Source organism: Triturus cristatus, chromosome 6 (genome assembly GCF_964204655.1).
Source record: "Triturus cristatus chromosome 6, aTriCri1.1, whole genome shotgun sequence".
NCBI classification, from domain to species: Eukaryota; Metazoa; Chordata; class Amphibia; order Caudata; family Salamandridae; genus Triturus; species Triturus cristatus.
The window spans coordinates 1,342,663,061-1,342,683,830 of record NC_140589.1 but is presented as its reverse complement, the minus strand read 5'-3'; the positions used below and the strand labels follow the sequence as shown (position 1 = coordinate 1,342,683,830).

At 43.0% G+C, this 20,770-nt stretch overlaps 1 protein-coding gene across 1 annotated transcript in view; it reads left to right on the top strand.

Moving 5' to 3' along the window:
* The window catches only part of RYR2 (ryanodine receptor 2), a 3,458,987-nt gene that overhangs the window by 2,071,645 nt on the left and 1,366,572 nt on the right, over window positions 1–20,770 (top strand). The window contains exons 42-43 of the mRNA XM_085612346.1: window positions 5,231–5,334; window positions 17,810–17,945. Coding sequence (XP_085468472.1) covers window positions 5,231–5,334; window positions 17,810–17,945 — 240 coding nt within the window. The remainder of the gene's footprint in view (window positions 1–5,230; window positions 5,335–17,809; window positions 17,946–20,770) is intronic.

The window sequence follows — 20,770 nt, the reverse complement described above, 5'->3', positions numbered from 1 at the left end:
GCACCTCCTTCTCGAACAACACTGCCTGCCTTGCTCTGCTGAACTTAACCTTCTCAGGAACTTTTCTTCTAATTCCGAAGGTGTACTGATAAGAGGTCCAATCCACCTCTTGTTTCCGAAATGCACATTATCATGGTCAGCTATAACCTTTGACTTTGCCTTGATCTCGCATGACTAAATGCCTGCGGATGGTGCTTTGATATTTTAGGCTCTCTTTTTCAGTAAAAACTTGAAAAAATCATAACTCCAGTTCTACTGATTGAATGTAATTTGTTTTGATGTTATTTTATTTGTTAAATTTGCTAAATATTTCAATTTTTCTTTAAAGGTATGGGATGTTTTCACTTTATTACTGTTACTGTGCTGCATAAATACCTAATACAGTGCCTCTAAGTTAAACGTGGCTGCTTTTGTGTCCAGAGGGTTAAGCGCAGGTTAATTTAATGACTTTTGTGGTTCAGCTGACAAGGATTGTGATTGGTGCTTGAGTAGGTTTTTCACCCCCCTCAACCAGTAACCCGATTTCGTACAATTGCATTTTACTGTCCTTTCCAAACACTTGTAGACTTGGGTTTTGGAAAGATACAAATTGGGATGTATCTGCTCACGATTAAGAAGAGGTTTTTAAGGGAGGAGCTATTTATGGATTTGAAGACCAGACCAGTAACTTATAGAGTGCTCTAATCTTTGCTGATAACCAGCAGGATTGATGATAGTGGCTGAAAATAGGTGTTCTTGTGTTATTTACACTGTTTTTTAGAGAAAAACGTGGATGGGTCCAAAATAGACATGTGGATGCATTCCGTGCTTAGGTTTTGCATTTTACATAATTATGCGCAATTGTGCATAATTTTGTAGAAATTTCATGTAATTATACAAAAGCAAATGCCTAATTTAGAGAACAAGGGGACCTTCTGGGAAATCAGCAGCATTTACTTATCAGTGCATTCTGAGGGAAGCTGAGACAAATTAATGCTCTACACACAAAGGCCAGGCAGAAACTTTTAGAAGTTTAAGGTTAATATCAGAAAACCATATATACAGTGTGAACCTGCTTGTAAAGGTGTGTTCTTATAGCCACACAGGGATATTTAACAAAGGAGGGCTACTAAAAATATGTGAACTACTTGAATAGATACTTCATTGATGGAACGAGAGACATAACTAATTTTATTAGACAAACTTATAGGTGGACTTTCTGCAATACATTTTACCAGCAGTTAAAAGGAACACTTTGCAGGTTTGGAAGAATAAAACATAGGTACTTTGTGAGAAAGGATTCAGGGCCTTCCACTCACCACTTCTTAGTTGCTGCTATACTATGGGGGTCACACAACCTAGGAGTCAGAACGTTAAAAGCATTTGGATAAGCAAAGGAGAAAAAGACTGTTGTCGGACTGTCTATTATGCCTGATGAACCCAAATGTCTAGATGTTATTTCCATAGGGTCAGGGAAGCTAGACCCTGACGGCTACAGGAGAATGAAGGATACAAAATGTATTTTGGAAGAAGAACTGACTGAGCAGTTGGGGCTGGACTGTAGTTGCTCTTTCTGGAGAGAGTAGTTGAGCCTATCTCCCACTTTTACATGTGCTCTGGTACCTTCCAAGCCCAATTTGGGGCTTTAGAGGCACCCACAGGTAGATGCTCATTTTCTGTGAAGTTGGGACTGAGTTTTTGGCTGTTGACCTGGGGCGTAGGGATAGAGAAATATACCCCTGTTAAACTCACAGCCTAAATCTTTCGGAAAGATTTCTGACATCTTAAGAACATTTTTAGCACCAGAACTGAAGAGCAGAACTTTTTTGCCACACATTCTAAAGGTGTGACATTTACTTTCTGGTTGCTTTGAAGAAAAGCATAGATGTTAGATTCAGCAAGCATTTATCTAAGAACTGAACTGATCTTAAGACAGTTATTTGACAGTTTTAGTTTGTTTCAGAACTGAAAATGAATGAAGGCACTGCTGCCATCAGTGGCTGTTTTAAATTATTGTACTATGGACATTGATTCTCATAAAAAAGCAGGGTTAGTGGTAGTGACATCAGATACTCTTTGACCTTAATGACTTCACAGAAAGTGACCTCATAACACATATGACCCTGATTCCCCAAGGAATTATTGTTAGATTACTTTAACCCTGGGATCTTCATATTAATTGACATTGTTGAAGTTCCATAAAAGCATCACGATTTAAATAACACAACACAGACAAATGTCTACTTTAGATACCACCTATAATAGAGTGCTGACATGGTCTTTGAAAGTGGGGAGAACGTAATACTTTCCCTGAATTGTGGCAGCCTTTTTACCACAGCATTCAGACGTGGGTTCTCCTATCGATAACACTGTGAAAATAATGGGGTCTAATAGTGCATTTTAATGCACAATTCTCATATATATTTGCTATCAGTCCATAGGCTCTTACAGAACGCTCATTAAAAAATCTAATTCATCCATGGCCAAGCCAATTCAACCTGACGCTCCCCATTAGTTGATCCTATTGTTTTCAAAATGTGCTATGAGTGCCCACATTTGTCAAAGAATACTCTATTTTGTTTGGTCCAGTATTTTGTTACTGATGCTCCTTATGCCAAAATTATATTCAATATGCTCATGCCAGAATTTTGCTAATTCTGCTGTGCATATACCATGAGTCCTCCTTATATTGAAATGTACATATAATATGTCCGGACCAACATTTTCTCATAGTTGCCCTTTCCATATTCCACAGTTGTCCTGCCTTATGACAAGAATTACCACAAATATACCACCAACATTTTGCCAAGGGTGCCCCATGCCTAGTGTGTCCTCAAGTCTGTTGGCATTACTACTTCTAGTATGTCAGTGCAAGTATTTTCTTATTGATGACCATTATCCCAAAAAGTACCTCTAGTATATTAGTGCCAGTATTTTGTTACAAGTGCCTGTCATGTGAAGCATTGCCTCTAGTATGCCAGTGCCAACATTTTGCCCCAGAAACCTCCATAAGCCAATAATTGCTTTCAGCATATCATGGTCAACGGCAGACTCTCAAGGATAGCACCACATTGTTCTAACGCTCACTTTCATTCACTCACTCACACTCAGTAACCCTCATGCATTCTCACTCCTTTGCACTTATACACTATCAACTACTTATTCTCACTCATTCACACCAGACGCAATCATTCTTATTCTGACTCACTCATGCTTACTCGAGCTCATTTACACTCACTCTTACTTTCCCTCCCACAAACACATTCACTCTCACTTGCTGTCACTCATTCGTTCAGTCACTCACCCTCACCTGCATTCACGCACTCTCACTCTCTACTTTCTCTCTTATTCTCACTTGTACCCACTCTTATTCCAACTCATTCTAACATTCTCACTCACTTTGACTTACTCATTCTTACTCACAGTTACACTCACTTGTCAATCACTCTCACTCATTCTCACTATTATTCACACTCTCTACCATTCCCCCACATTCATTCTTCTCCATTCTCAATCACTCACTCTCACTCACTTGCATTCATTCTTACTCTCGTTCATTCATTGCCACTCTGACTCCCTCATACTCACTTACCGACATCCAATCTCACTCATTCTCACTCACTAGCTGTTGTTGACTCTCACTCACTTCACTCCCACATGCTCACTTGGATACTCCCGCTCACATATGTGCACACTGTAACTCTCACACTCTGACCCACGAGCATGTACATAATATACATTTATAAGAATGTTTTACGTACCTCAGCTGCCAGCGCCGATCTTGTTTCAGATCCTGGTGCTTCTTTTTTATTACACTAATAGTGAATATTAGACTAAAATGTGCTCTTTGTATAATAACAAAATGGGCACAAGAGTGACCCGAGTCTATGTTCTTGGCACGGATTTTGCCATGACTGAATCCAGAGGTTGGACAACCAGTGCAAGGGGTCGCAAGGGGCAAGCCAGGGGCTCCTTGGCACCCCTAAATAACGGCCATAAATATCACTGCGTCATATAACAGTGACTAATGACACTGCCATTGTTTTAAATTGAGAAATCCTTACCTTTTGATCTTCTTTAAGAACCCTTGTCTTTTGAATAATTAATATTCATTTTACCTACATTGTTTTGAGAAATGTATCGGTTCAATGTCTGGATGCTTCAATGTTTTAATGATGCTGCTAAAGCTCGCATTTTCTGTGGGCATTTTAGGCAACAACCAGCAGGCATAAGCCAAGGATTTCTAACTCAGACATGTTTTTACTTTCTGGGTACTGAGTTACTCTGTTGTTTTAAACTTCATCCAATGCGCCTCTTCTACCTATCAATCCAGTTTCTCATGCGTGACAACAGGACGACCCCCTTAGACTCGGGTTTTTGTAAATATTATTCATACTTCGGCTTCACATGCATCTATATGTACTTTAGCCATACGAGTACTGGGCCTGGGTGAAATTTAAATACACCGACATAATTCTCATACTTTCAAGAATTTCACATTATGCTTCTTACATGAAATTCCTAAAATTATACTATTAAACTAGTTTGTGAAATTTGGCCATTAGGAGTAAACATTTACACCGAACGAATAATTCCTAATAAAAATGTACTGCGAACACACAGGAACAACCGAATGCGAGCAGCTATTGTTCATGGTGCTTTTGTTTAAATGAGTCAGTGTGCCTAAAATTGGTGTGAGGACACATTTTGCGCTAAAATATCACTTGACAAGAAAGATTTGTTTTTTGCTTGATTAAGCGTAATTTCGCTATAATTTCATGTTACTACTCCCCAAAAAATTATGCGAATTCCCACCCTCCCCCCCCGAAATGAGAACACTAGTACACTAGTGCAATGAATAGATAATGCAGTGACCTGGCATTAAAAAAGAGGAATAGCTGCAGTTGTCACTAGTTACACTGAATGACTTAGCAGTCATGTGAATGACACAAATTGAGAAATCTGCATTGAGAAATGTAATTGCAGCATATGTCACTGCAGTACTAATAACAAAGAACTGAGATGTAAAATAAACCAGGCCACTAAGTTTTGACAATGTTTGTTTCATTTACCGCAACATTTATTGCACTGTTTATGAGGCTTATTAAAATTAATGTGATGTTAATAGGTATTAAAGTTTTTACATAAGTAACTACTAAAAATGTGCTAGGATACAGGATAGCAACATACCCCTTTTCGCTTACTGCTCCCTTCACTTTCATTCTGACAATTCGTTTTTTCCCAATGACAGCTTCTCCCTCAATGCGTGGGTCGACACCTCTGGATGTTGCGGCAGCATCAGTCATGGACAATAACGAACTCGCCTTAGCCTTGAGGGAGCCTGACCTTGAGAAGGTACTGCTTAGGGATGTCTTGTGAAAGTCTTGTATTAATTGGATTTCATATTTTTCCTTTGCCTATGTGTTTTCTCTCTACTCAGGGTAAAGGAGGCTTTGAAGTGTTACTCCGCCTGGGGTGTGTTCTCCCTCTCTCCTATTAAAGTTTGTGATATTTAATTTTCTTAGACTCCTCTTACAGAAATTGAAGGTGGAACATGATTGAAATGAGGACCAATCACTTTCTCCTTGAACAGAATGAATAAATAAATTCTCATGGATTTATATCACTCTGTATAAAAAACAGGCTTCACGTTGTTTCTAACCTCGTTAGCCTATATCAACTGATCAAATGAATCTTACGTGATGTGTAACTTTCATTTCTCCTGCTCTTCCAGACTATAGAGTTGAGATTTCACTGGTCTATTAACAGCATTGTCAGATAATCCCAGCTTTAACAAGACTTATTTCATTAATAAAACCTAAGAATATTTTACAGTACATGTGTCTCTATCAAATTCTAAAACATACGTGAGGGATAGAGTAATACTGAATTTATTTACTAATGATATTTGGAAGGATAATCAATTTCTGCAACAGTATGATTTGACATTGGCCAAAGGAAGTACACCACTACATTGAACTGACTTTTAGTACTACGAGATCATACATAAATTGAAATACCTTCAATGAATAGTCCTGAGGATATGGTTAAAGTAAGATTATATGACAAAGTTCCCTTATTTACAGAAATGGAATCAACAAAATTTTATGGAAGTGTCAATAGGACCAGAAAAGTTGGCACTTGCTTCATTCTATTAAGGACTGTCTCAAAATCAGTTTTGGAGTTTGTAGTTTACACATTAATGTCAAGAAAGCAATCCTCAAATGATTGAAGACAATGTGTTTTAGTACTCAATAGTTTATCTGAACTCAAAGCAGCCTTTCCTTGTAAGTCCTGACTGGGTACTGGTCAAAAACCAAAACATAGAAAAGATTTGAAGGTGTGGTCTAGCTAATAACTTACCGGTTGTGCTCATAAGAGGTACTGCTTTTGGATAGCTGATAGTGGGATCCAGCACAGCCCAGAAACACTTTTTGTCAGATGCTGAACAGGGCTCAAATGAACCAAGAATATCAATGCCCACCTGCTAAAATTAAACACCTTCTTCCAGAGCCATGGTCTCACATCTTGACTTTCCCCTTAATTGGCAAGTAGGACAAGGTCAGCCAAGCCTCTCTTTGTCTCAGTGTATTCCTGGCCAGTAGAACGAAAACTGTTTTTTATGTTCAATTGTCCTGTAAAGCACGCCTCAATGTTCGGTGATAGGAGGAAGTTCATGTGCACTAGGGGAACTAGGGGAACTAATGGCCTCTTGCTAGCTCCTTCCTCAGGACTCACTGGATCACTGTACAGTAATTCATCCCCTCAGCCATCATAATGCTTTCCAACCACTCCCTTGCTGACCTGTTCCTGGGATTCCTTCCAGAGTCCTACAAATGCAGGCACTCCACTCATGCCTGGCAAAATTAATTCTCAGATGGGTCCTCTACATCTAACAAACCCTGCAGCCCCAGCAGTGACCAAGATTCCAAAACCTGGTCTAGTTGTGATGTCTCATACACCTCCCCCTGTGGAGTAGGGTCAATATATAACGTGACCTGTGCCCTCTCTTCCTGATACTGACATGCATCCTGTGCTCTAGAGACCACATTTTTAGATGGTCCAAGCCATATAGGCTCCTGGCCTGGTACTAACCAAGGGAATTTAGAGCATTGTTCTTATATGTATATAGGGTGTATTGGGGTGTAACTAGAAAGATACAATTCCTCTCCCACTCCAAAAGTATCCTTTATTCGTGTAGTGAGAGGGAAGTTTAAAAAGGATGTAGGGCTAATGGATGTGATGGTCCTATGACCCTAAAACACCAACATGTATGAGGTTTTGGGCTTTGGTCACGGTGGGTAGCGACGAAGTCACTTCCCCCGAAGACGTGAACGACGTGTGCATGCAATTTTCATGTGAAAGAATTTTGAAAAAGGCATAAACTTGCAGCTGCTTTCTGAGGGAATTACCCAAATCTAAAAAGGGCACCTGCTCCTAAGGGGGGATGAGAGGGAGGCCTCCTTGTCACATATTCATCAAAGGTCCTGTCCCTGCACGCAATCTACTTTTAGCTCAGCAACACTGCTTGCAGCGGCCTCCAAGCCACCAATTGCCAGACCCCATTCATAGGCGGACAGCGAACAAAAGCCAAATGAGCTACTGGACTCCAAATGTGGTGGCTAAGGTCATTTTCCATTGGTTTCCTGAGATCCATTATACTGTTGCACTGAGAAACTGGACAACCCATTCCACACTTGACTGGTAGCAAGGGTAGCAATCAAAAGGCTTTTCTGTTAAGTAGCGTGAGGGACAAGAGCTCATAACTCAACCGTAAACAAACAGACACAATAGCACATTAGCCAGCCCAGTGCTTATCTTTTGAATTAAAAGAACGTACTTTAATGACACAGCATAAAGGAAAACTACACAGCACAATTAGTGGAATCAGATAGGTCTGTAATCCTGTTTGTGATCTTCCTTAAGCCATACACCCCCCTGCTGATAGAGTTCCACAGCTTGATTAATCCCTGTTGTATAATTCGGGATAAGGCACTTATTAGGCACACATGCAGTACTTTCAAATCACCCTCAAGGGTAGCTGTATCCCACAGTTTAGTTTGAGTTCACCTCTTGATGTTTACTCACTCCAGGTCTTAAATTTGTGCTGCTGACTATGATTCTGCAGTTTAGTCTCTCACCCTCTCACACATCTCAAACACCACAGTTACCTAATGTTGCAGTCCGGGGCATGCAGGATGGATGTGTGCAGCAGTTCCACTCCTGCACTGATAACCCTTGAGCTGCTAGGGATGCCGCTATGGCCTCGGATGGAACTTGATGACTGTGATTTCAATGACACGTGCAGCATCTTTCGTTCTGGCGATTGTGGCCTCCCTAGGCAGGGTGCAAAGTGGCTGGTGCGGTAGAAAAACAGGTACATCCTCTTGGCTGATCTGGATCCTACGTAATTTTTTCGATCATTTGTGACTTTTGGGCCAATCAGGCCACCTACTTTAGTGTTGAAAGAACATTATTGTGCTGATGTGTACAGCAGCAACACCAGCCTTTCTGTCACGAAGGACCTATAATCACACATGATGCATGATGCTTAATATTTGAATAGGTCTTGATATCGTTCATGACAATGACCAATCTGAGAGACAAATGGACCCCCTACACACATGAGTCACTCCTGACTTTGCTCCCTTGCAGACTGTCACTCTTGCTGGCTTTTCCCTACATCATGAACATGAACTGCTTCTCCCCCTGGACAATTTCTCCTCTAGCAGGGCTGGGCACACTCCTTTCCTCTTCTCAGCTCTAGGCCAACCCTTAGCTCATCTAGGAATAAGTACAGACATCATGTGATATCGTTCACCAGAGAGAGAATGGTTGTCAGGCAGACTCTGTGGAGCACTGCCTACCTTGTTAATGAAGAACTGGAACCAACAGGGGTGATTTGAATCCCACGTTTGTACATATTTTCCAGGCAGGAGATGTGGATTCACTTTGTCTAAGGTTTCAGAACCCATTTAGATGTTTCTCTATCAAGTGTAATTTCCTGATTGTATCCCAGAGGCAGCCCGTATACAAGGTGATGACTTTCATAGCAGGTAGCAATTCTACTGGCTCCAGGCAGGAGTATCCAAAACAAGGGCATATTGATGTGTGAGAACACTGCACCTAGCTGTCATCAGTCTTCATGAAGTAGAAATGAGGGACAAAAACAACTTGTCCTGCCTTGAACCCTGCTCATGTTGAACAGCAGAAATGACAGTCTCTCTCCTTTTTTTTTTTTTTTTTTTTTTTTTAAGTTTTGAAAAAGACAGTCTCTCTCCTTGATCCCTACAGCCCACCAAATATCAGGGCTAAGGAAGAACGAAACAGCAGCCTTTTGCTAAAAATGTCGTCAATGAATTACCAAGGGGAGTCCTGCCTCCATTCTCTCTTACATCTTCACCCTCCAGCCCCTTTCCATCTTGCCCCATGTTAATCCAGGGTCCATCCAAAATGGACCCCACTGGACCTCCCACCACACATATAGTCCTACTTCCATACATGTGCTTCACACTCACTGTACATGCATGCACTTGACATGCACACAAAATGCCAGAGCAAGGATCTGGGGTTCATATAACAGTAGAACCTTTTATGAGAGGAGTCAGTACACATTCAGAAAAGGATCTTGTCATGCTAATGATTCACTAAAGCTTGATATGCTGCAACAACCACTTTGTGATCCACCTAGTGCATGAACAGAAGTCTAACGATTGCTATGAGGAGCCCTCATGGTGCACCTTTTAAAATCTGGAACTTGAATTACCAAGGACTGGCCCTAAGACTCTGCACTTGTGCTAGATTAGCATGACGGCAGGGCCAGTTAAAAACTGGTTTCAGAAGCAGTTCTGCACTAAGGGCAGGATAACACACCTGATAATCGTGCGTGCAACATTCCCATCTCAACAGGGATATTCTGTCTCTTTCGTCATTTTACAAGAAAAGTGGCTAGATAAGTTAAGTGTGAAAAAGAGGAATAGTCACAGAGGATTAGAAGGTGCCTTTTTATCAAGCATCTATATATCTAACCTTTAAAGATATAAAATGCTACAATGATTCCCCTCCTATATTACATTTCAAGATGAGTAAAGAAGCCTGTTGTATGAACCAAGTGCACAATGGGAGAATTATCCACATGAAATAATAATAAATAAATAAATAAATAAATAAATAAATAATAATCCACATTTGTAAAGCGCGAACAATCACCGTAAGGGTCTCTAGGTGCTGGGGGCCGTTGGGAAGATTAAGCAAGCTATTGCCCAGAGTCACATGGTGCTGGGCTAATCTGCCACTGGCGCCGGGGATCGAACCGTGATCCCCAGATTCCAGAGTCAGTCGCCCTGGCGGCGGCGCCACACCTCTTCCCTGTGGCGCTGCTGATCTCCACTGTAATTTCTGATAGTTGTCAGAAAGAACTTAGGTCCTGATTTAGAGTTCAGCCGATGGGTTACCATCGTATTACAAGTGCATGATATCCAGTTTCTGAGATGTAAGGCATCATTCTGTTTTCCCTCTACCATCTGCCTGGAAGTCCAAGCTAGTGACCTTATCATGAAACTCATCCAAATCCAGTCTTGATCAGAGAGCATTCCTGACATGGAGAACTCCGATCTTAAAGTTGGGTGACCAGTATCAATCTAAAATGTATGGAAAACATCACTAGTCATTATCATTAGGTAGATATGACCTGTTCAGAAAGCAAAGGGCTCACCATTGTGTAGGCCAGGGGATTTATGAACAACTCCATCTTAAAATAAGAAGGTAAACTGGTAGAAACATTATTGAAAGAGCCCCAGATGCAGGTATTGTTGAGGTAGGAAAAAAGCACAGCTTCTTACAGTAACTGAGAACTAGACTATTACATGTTGACAGTATTCAAATTTGTAAAATAAGTCAATGAACAATATCCTTTAGGATGTCACACTTGCTTATCTTAGGACATATGAAATGTCATATTTTTGTTGTCTGATAAACAAATAATCCCCAATCAAAAATAATTTTTGTTTTGTATGAGCCCTGTTCAACCTTTTGTCCTACAGTCAGGTTCAGACAACCGTATTACAGGGTTGCCTTGGTTTCTTTTCAGTTTTGAAAAGTCTTTTTGTGTATTCACAAGCCAAATCCCCAACATATTTATCTTTTGTGGCTCTGTGGGAGGAGAAGGACATTCTTTAGAATAATACCCTCAATAGCACTGGCCACACCTTATAGAGGTAGAGCTCCAGATATCTGCAAGCAGTTTGAGTCCAGAGATGACCGCCAATAAATGAGGGAGCATTGTTGTCTAAATGGCAACCTCAAGGAGGCGCTATGAAAAGACGCCCAAAGTATTTTTGCCTATAACAAAAAATACACTGGTCCTAGGTAACAATACTTTAGATGCAAAGAACCAAATGATTAATAGAATTTACTCAAAGGAGTTTATGAAAAACAATTTCAAGACAGATAGCGGCACAGTGACTATTGGTGCTAAATGAACATGCCTGTTGCTCTCTTTAAAAGTTTTTTTGCCATCAAAGATTTCTGCAACAGGCTAAACACGCTACATGCTGATTAAAGAAAAAGAACTGTACTTATCAACAAAGGCCCCCAAGAAAGCAGACCTCATCAATACACATGCAGGTAACATATTATAACTAAAGAGACTCTTTGACATGCATTAGATACTGTGTCACAACCGGTCATTTTGGTACTCCACACAAGTTATTGTTTTACTCAATAATGTGTATGCCCATAAACACTGATTTAAGACTTCATAGTCACCATCATGTATTGAGTAGCACAGTATCAACGATTCAGCAAGCGCAGACTATGACAGATAGTGTGAGCTGCTGGGGGTGACATACCACTGACCAGGCACAATACTTAACTTCTGTTTCCCTGATGATGGACTGTAATTGGATTGTAACATACCCTATAAATATAAGTTCTCTCTCCTGCCACTAAAGGCGGTTTGATCCCGCATGGGCTTAAAGAGGAGACTGAAGCAGGGCACACTACCCAAATGTACATAAATACGTCTTATCTGATAGAGACAGTTGTAGATTTACGCCCTGTGGTTCCTGCCAGTCCATGACAGATTCACACCTAGTGTCTCTGTGGTGTCTGGAGTGCGTACACGACCTGAAGAGATGCTCCGGGTGCCGGGCCATGAGCCTGAAGGCTTTGCGGGAGCGGTCATGAAAGCTGCTGGAGGCCCAGTGCTCGGTTCCATGTCACTCCCGTTCTCATCAGAGGGGAAGGTCTTGAGAATGGTCACGGAGCCCGCACTCCTCGCACTCGAATTTGTCAGGGAGATCTTCAGGTAAGTCAGGAAAATACAAAAAGAAGTTGAAAAAGCACAGGTGTTCTTCGACTTCCTCCTGTCGGTTGGCTGACATGACACAGGATTCTGAGCATCATCTCTCAAAGGCTCCCTCTCCAGAGCCTACTACTGAAATGGCTCTGTGCCTCCCTTCCTTTCCGTGAGCCTGAGCATCTCCAGCCCAAATTCAGAAGTTCTATGAGGCCTTGTATCTTATATTTGGGCATCCCAGCTCCGTGTGCCTTCGGGGCCCACGGAGTGGGTCGGGCAATGGGACTTCAATGCCGGCAGCTCTGGCCCAGAATCCAGAGGGTCCCCGTGCCCCCGGTCAGCGCCGACCCCATCCTCAACCCCGAAGTGGGTACATAGAAAGATCAATGTAGCTCGACGTCGATTCCGATGCCAGAAGGGACTTTTGTCCCTCTGTTCATTCCTGGCATTCCTTTTGAGACAGAAAGTGAGGAAGTGAACTGGGAGGGTCACTGGACATTTTAACTTACCAGCTTGAGGAACCGGACTGGAGAATGTACCTGTGTGATGCCAGTGGTCTGGATACTTCCCCTAACACCGGCCTGCTTTCTCCCCCTACCATGGCTACAGAGGAGGGAGCTTCCTATGCTGTGGGGGTGAGGAGGGCAGCCGAGGTCCTCGGCCTCGAGTTCCTACGGTGGCAGTCAGGACTAACTTCCTAACAGAGGTGCGTCAGCCTGTGGCTTCCTCTTCAGAACCCCTTTTGCCAATCAATTAAGCCCTCATGGATGTCCTGCTGGGCACTTGATCCAAGTCCAGCATAGGTGCTCCTGTAAATAGGACGATTGCCCGCTCCCACAGCCCCACTCCAGGTGACACAGCAATCCTGACCAACCACCCCTCCCCTGCGAGTTTGGTTGTCCAAGCCTTTTCATCAAAGGTGCATTCCCTTCTGCTCCCCCAGGTAGGGAATCAAATAAGCTGGACCATCTTGAGAAGAAAATGTTCTCATTCCCCAGCTTGGCATTGCGGTCGGTGCATACCGCATGCCTCACATGCCGCTACTCCCACCCTATCTGGGATACGGTTGTGCAGGTGCTGCCTCAGTGCCTGGAGGAGGCCTGGGTCGTTCTATCTTAAACAGTGGGGGACGGGAGAGATGCGGCTAAATTCACCATATGATGTGGACTGGATACCACAGACTCACTATGCACAATAATTGTCACGTCCATAGCTGTCAGACGCGATGCCTCCTTGAGGACTTCTGGCTTCCCAGGGGATGTCCAGCCATCTTTGATGGACATGCCCTTTGATGACACTCGCCTTTTCGGAGACAAGGCAGACTTAGCGCTCGAGCGCTTCAAGTATTCTCGAGCTACAGCCAGATTCTTGGGCCTCCTGGCTACCTCATGTCCATCTCAGTCTGCCTTTTGTCCCTTTCGTGCCTATGGAAGGGGCACCGAGCCACGTCCTGTCCAGCCAAGCCACAGAGTCACGCAAGCTGTCAAGCTTCTATGTGGCCACGGACATGGGACCCAGCGTCCTCGCGGGTCAGGGAGTAAGCGGGCAGGCCAGTCCACCCTTTTCCCTCTTGCCGCAGCCTCCAAACCTTCCTGGACCTATGTTTCAGGTCCATCCACAGCAAGTTGGAGGCAGGATCCACCATCACCTCCTCCACTGGCAATCCATCACGTCGGACAGATGAGTTCTGCAAATAGTCTGAAGGGGATACTCCCTCCCTTCGAGACTACCCCTACCACCCCGCCACCTTCTTACGATCGCATGACAGAGAATAATTTGGCACTTCTCCACCAGGACGTATAGTCTCTCTTGGCCAAGGGTACCTTAGAGAGCGTCCCTATGCCAGAAGTAGGTCATGGTTGTTATTCCCGCTACTTTCTGGTAACCAAGAACGACAAAGGCCTGTGTCCTATCTTAGACCTCCGGGCCCTCAAATCCTTCCTCCGGAAGGAGTTCAAAATGCTCACCCTAGCCCAAGTTCTGTCTGCACTCAACTCAGGAGACTGGCTTTCAGAGTTGGACTTACAGGACGCTTATGCCCATCCTGCCGACCCACAGATGTTACTTTCAGTTTACGGTGGGCAGCAAGCACTTTCAGTTCACTGTGCTCCCCTTTGGCCTTAGCAGTGCCCCTCGGGTGTTCACAAAGGTGATGGCAGTGGTCACAGCTCATCTGCGCAGATCAGGGGTTCGGGTCTTCCCCTATCTCAATGACTGACTGTTGAAGGCGGGCTCGCCCCAGGCTGTCATCTTCCACCTCCAGACTACGGCGGACCTCCTGCATTCACTGGGGTTACATATCAACGTGCCAAAGCCATGCCTGACTCCCTCTAAGACGCTCCCTTTCATCTGCAGTTCTGCATACAGTGCAGTTTCGAGCCTATCCTACCGAGCAGCGAGTCTGGGATATTCGGGCTATGATTCCGATGTTTAAGCCTCTATCCCAGATTTCATTGAGAAGGACTCTGAGGCTGCTGGGCCTCATGGCTTCCTGCATAATGCTGGTTGATTATGCCAGATCGCATATGTGGTTTCTGCAGTGGGACCTGAAATTCTGGTGGGCGCAGTGGTGGCTCACGAACCATGATTGGATCAGAGGCAGATCCCTCTCCCTTCCACAATCAGATCTAACAGTTGTGATGGATGCTTCATTTCTTCGATGGGGCGGCCACCTGGGGGAGGTGGAAATCGGAGACGTCTGGTCTCCGACGAAGTCCAGCCTCCATATCAACCTGTTGGAGCTCCGTTCAATCAGACTGGCACTGAAAGCATTCTTTCCCTCTATCGGGGAAGGCGGTGCAGTTGCTCACTCACCCCCGACATGTGGTACTGCAACAAAAGGGACAGGGTGGGGTCGTGAACCCTTTGTCAAGAGGCTGTCTGCCTCTTGGACATGGCTGGAACATAAGGGCATGACACAGGTGGTTCAAAACCTGGCAAACTCCCTGAACACCAGGGCAGACAAACGCAGCCGTCAGTGCCTAGTCAATCATGAATGGCGTCTCCATCCGGAGGTGGTGCAAGGTCTTTTTCAGGGGTTGGGAAAGCCTTAGTAAGAACTGTTCGAGAGAACACGCAATGTTGTCAATTTTGTGCATTGGAGTTTCTAAGGCGACACTCACTCTGCAACGCTTTTTGTCGCAAGCTGAGCTTCGGCCTCCTGTACACCTTTCCACCTGTACCACTTCTGCCCAGAGTGCTCCAGAAAATCAGGCGCGGATGTGCTCAAGTCATTCTTGTAGCTCTGGACTGGGCACGAAGAGTCTGATACCCTGACCTTCTGAGCATGGCCATCGATCCTCCAATCAACCTGCCCCTTCAGGAGAATCTTCTGTCACAGCAGCAGGGGAGGGTCATTCACCCGAACCTGTCCAGTCTCCACCTCCTTACAAGGAGATTGATCAGCAGCAGTTGACAAATTTCATCTGCTGAAGTCTGTGATGTTATCATAGCAGGCAGGCGTCCCTCCATGAAAATGATATACGCCTGAAGATGGAACAAATTTGTGGTATGTGTGCACAGCAAAGACTGTTAATCCCCTTTCTACTCCTCTTTCAGAGGTTCTCCTGTATATACTTTCTTTGGCCCAGCAGGGTTCTGCCTTGGGCACTCTTGAAGGATATCTTGCAGCCATCTCTGCTTTTCTTCGGCTACGAGGTCAGCTTTCTTTATTCAAATCGCCAGATTCCTTAAGAGTCTTAATCATCTGTTCCCTCCATCTCCTTTTTTAATGCCCCAATGGTACTTAAATATGGTTCTCACCCTTCCTATGTGTGCTCCCTTAGCGCCTCTTCATAATTGTCCCCTCAGGTTGCTGACTCTCAAAACAGCCTTTCTGATTGTCATCACCTCTGCTCGCAGGGTGAGCGAGCTGCAGGCTTTATCTTCTAACCTCCTTTTCTATCTGGCCATCTGGATAAAGGGGTGCTTCGGACCAAGCCTTCATTTCTTCCCAATGTCATCACGCGTTTCATGTGGGACAATCTATCACTCTGCCCACTTTTTATCTTCCCCCGTATCCCTCCAAGCAGGAGGAGAGACTCCACCGTCTGGAATCAAAAAGTGCATTGTCTTTTTATCTCAATCGTACAAAAGACTTCCAGGTGGATGATCAACTCTTCATTGGCTCTGTGGGTGACTAGAAAGGTTGGGCTGAACAAAAATGGACCATCTCCTGATGGGCTGTCCTTTGCATCAAAATATGCCATGCTTTCATGAAGAAGGACCCTCCTATGGGGTTGCGTGCCCATTCCACCAGAGAAACGGCAGCAACCATGGCATTAGCATGTGGAGTTCCAGTCCTGGACATCTGTCAGGCAGAAATGTGGGCATACTTGCACACTTTTACCAGACACTACTGCCTGGATGGTTAAGTGCAGAGGGATGGGTACTTAGCCCGTTCGGTCCTCCAGGATTGTCTGGTATGATCTCGGGTTGCAGACTCTCCTCCGGGGATGGTATTGTTGGGGTATCTATTCCAAGTTAAGGAATCTACAACTAACCATCTCTATCCAATGAACATGTTACTTACATTCGGCAAAAATATATCTGGTAGAGAAATATGTTAGTTGTAGATTCCTTACCGCCCCACCCATCCTCCCCGCTATGTGAACCGATTTCTAGGGATAGGGACTTCCGTAAAGGGCCCTAGTTTTGGATCACCAGTGGTCAGTGTCTTTCATGGCTCTGTGCTTCTGGCATGGAAAGTTGTGTTAAGAACTGACATCAGCTCGCATGGGCGGCGTCTATGTAGGTCCCGCAATGTCATCCTGGTGCCCACGATGCCGATGACGGATGCGGAGCCAACTGACGCCATCTAACGACACGCAGGGGTACTGCTGAAGAAGAAATCACCAGATCCAGACTGATGCCTGGGGGAAAGTCTAAGGTACAGAATCTACAACTAACCTATGTCTCTCCCAGATACATCGTTACCGAAGGTTAGTAACTTGTTCTGCTGGTCTAATTCAAGGACTTGAGTGCAGGCAATACCAGCCAATTTCTTTGAGACCCTATGTGTTATGAGAAGGCCGAGTGATACAGTGACAACATCTGTAAATGGGGCATACAAGAAAAACAGGAGTGAGAGCAAATAGAATAGTGTTTTCTAGTCTCAGAGCAATTTGATTCTAGTTAATGGTATCCACACATCCACCTGCCCATGGATGTGTAGCTATTAACTGTGCAGTAGGTGCAGTGTCACCAGGGCCCCAGGTTGCGAGGAGCCCACTGCAAATCAAACATGTCTTTCTTTGAAAATCCATCCGGATGGGATCCATTTTCCTGGAATTCATGGGGTCCAGGGTACAATTGCTACATCCCTGCTTATGTGTGCTGTACTTGATTGTATTAGTGGGCCAATAAGACCTAATAGGTATAGGGGTAGTTGACTTTCACTCCTTCAGCACTGTTACCTGGCAACCAGCTGTTTTTTAAAAAGATAAGAATACACTTTCCGGTCCTTGCTCTTGATTTCACAAGATGCATCATTGTCATTAATGAGGCTAGTGGTATGTTTTTTCTTTATTTTAGGTGGTGCGATATTTGGCGGGCTGCGGCCTACAAAGTTGCCCTTTGCTGGTTTCTAAGGGCTATCCTGACATTGGATGGAATCCAGTTGAAGGAGAAAGATATTTGGATTTTCTTCGCTTTGCTGTCTTCTGCAATGGTAAGGACCTAGAATATCAAAATTTGGAATTGGAATATGTTGTAGGGAAACGTTTATCTTGGTTAGAGTCTAAGTGAAATATGCTCAGTATTTTGCCAACCATGAACACTGATTCAACAGCCCGACCATTAGATATTGTATTATTTTTTTTAATAATACACTTTGCATTGCATGTCTCTAAAAGCGAATGCAGTGTGAACTGACACACAATTAACTAAGCCATTGTTTCATTCTCGGATTTTACATTATCATTTAGATTAACTTTTAATGAATCGAAATTGCTTCTGAGAAAAATAGCAGATTTCATTCTGCTCACAACAGAACAGTCAAAGCAAAGGCATGTTGAGTAAATTATTTGAACTATAGTTCACAGTGCCGTTTTCTGAGCGGCCAGATAACTGATTGCTCTGAAGCTGCAGTGCTACAAAAATATTTACCAGAAATCAGTATCCTCTAGTGTAAATCAAGGAATTAGCAACTGTATTTCCACACGTTGTGTTTAGGAATTTATAACATTGAAAACTGTTATTTACGTATTCATATATTTGCTCATTTACTTGTTTATGAATGTGTTTTGAAAAGCCTCACAATGCCATTTTGTAGCCACTTTACAGCCATCTGAATATCATCAGTGATGTCATTGATGAAGTTAATTTTGATGATCCATACTGCGGTGTGGGTCCTAGATATCGGGTAGGGAATATTGTCATACCGTAATATAATAGCCATAATATCGAGGAGGTTATTGGTAGGTTAGTATGTATAGGTATTCTATACCTAACTTCACATATGTACTATGCCTATATATATATATATATATATATATATATATATATTTTTTTTTTTTTTTTTTTTTTTTTTTTTTTTTTCGCAAAACGGCCCACTTTGGAATTCCAGGCGCTCTATGGCGGTGCGGATGAGGTACGGCAGGGCCAAGCCGTTTGTAATTTCACCTTCGTTTCCCCAAGGGGGATTCCCCACGCACTCACGGACAGAAGCCAAACTTAGCCAGTAAAGTTTTCAGTTGTATTCCATTTAATCCATTAATTCACAGCGTGCCAATTCAAGTAAAAGGACTCTACGCGTTTCACCTCCCCTGAGGCTTGTTCACGAGATTTACCAATGATACACAGGCTTTTTTTCTTTTTAAATGCATGAAAAAAAACATAAAAAAACGTGAAGTGACATCACATCCTGTTTTGGTGCAGCAAGGGATTATGGTCTTAGTAGTTTGTAATCCTATTTGTCACAAGTTTAACTAACAGTGTATCCACACAATTTATAAACAAAATTAACGCAAACAAATCGCAATTGAAGTTGATCAGGTTGACTTTGATTTAGTCATGCAGTCAATTGTTGGACTCTTAAGGTTTAACAATAATTATAACCCTCCAGTGGGTCAATATAAATCAAAACCATGGATTATATTCACAATTGTTATATATGGGGCCCTCCAGTGTGCCTGACCTGAATCTGATATTTTGATATGTCGGAATGCAATTATGTGGCAATCGAACCTTGAATTCATTTTACGATGTGACGTGCTGCCTAGTGACACCCCAAATTAACAAAAACCAATTAGGTGAAAGTAATCATCAAAAAACCTAAAATATTAAAATACAGGAGGCCAAAGTTCATGTCCTTTATCATTCTATGACCTTATCCATGATAATGAAAGTTTATAGGTGATAATGGAGTTCTTCATCCTGATTTAACCCATGAGGAGTCAGAGTCCTGAAATTTAAGATGTGCTTCGACTCTTTCTGCCTGAGAGTTCTCTCACGGTCACCTCCTCTGGGATGCATTCCCACCGCTTCAACAGCGTAAAATTTAAGTTCTTTCCAGTTGCCATGATGTTCTTTTTCCATGTGCTTGGCCACCGCATTACTTCTGTCGTTGTTTATCGTGGCCCTCACATGCTCCAATATACGTTTTTTTAACTCGCACTTTGTGCTTCCCACGTACTTCAGAGAACAGGGACACTCAATGATGTAAACGACAAATTGACTTTTACAGTTAATCAATTGCTGGATTTTCCACATTCGTTTGTTTGCCATTTTGATTTCCTTCATATTTTGAGCAATTGTACAGACCTTGCAGCACGTGCATTTGAAAAAACCGATAGGTTTTAGCCAGTTCATCTGTTTTTTTTGGCCCAAAAAATGACTATGAACCAATTGGTCTTTGAGATTCTTTGACCGTCTGTATGTGATATTCGGGTGATCCCCCACAATACTTGAAGTTGTTTGATCCATTTTTAAAATGTGCCAGTTCTTACGCAGTATTTTAATCAATTGTGGGTTGTCAGTGGAATGAGTGGTTATAAATCTTATTTGATTTTCATCCTGTTTCTCTTTTTCTTTTTCTTTCAACAAATCAATTCTCTTGATGCTCATGGTTCTCTTTAAGGACTCCTGGATTGATTTCTCACTGTAATTTCTTTTCTTGAAGCGTGTGATTGCCTGGTTGCGATGTTTTAACCATTCTTCTTCCTTTGAGCATATTCTCTTAATTCTGAGAAACTCCCCGTAGGGGATGTTTTTGATCAAGCTCTTTTGATGGAATGATTCAGCATGTAGAACTGCATTCGTTGCAGTGTTTTTCCGATGTAAATCTTCATTAGGATTAATGGAAATTTTGGTGAAACATATCCAAATAGCCCTTGAGAAAACAACCACACAACTAAGAGAAATGGAAAAGGAATTGGCAACGGTGGTCATGAACCCAGATTTATTAAAATTCAAAGAGGAATTGGAACAGTATATAGAGAAACACGAGGAAAGTGTTAAAGCTAGAAAATTATCGAAGTTCCAACGAGACAAAGA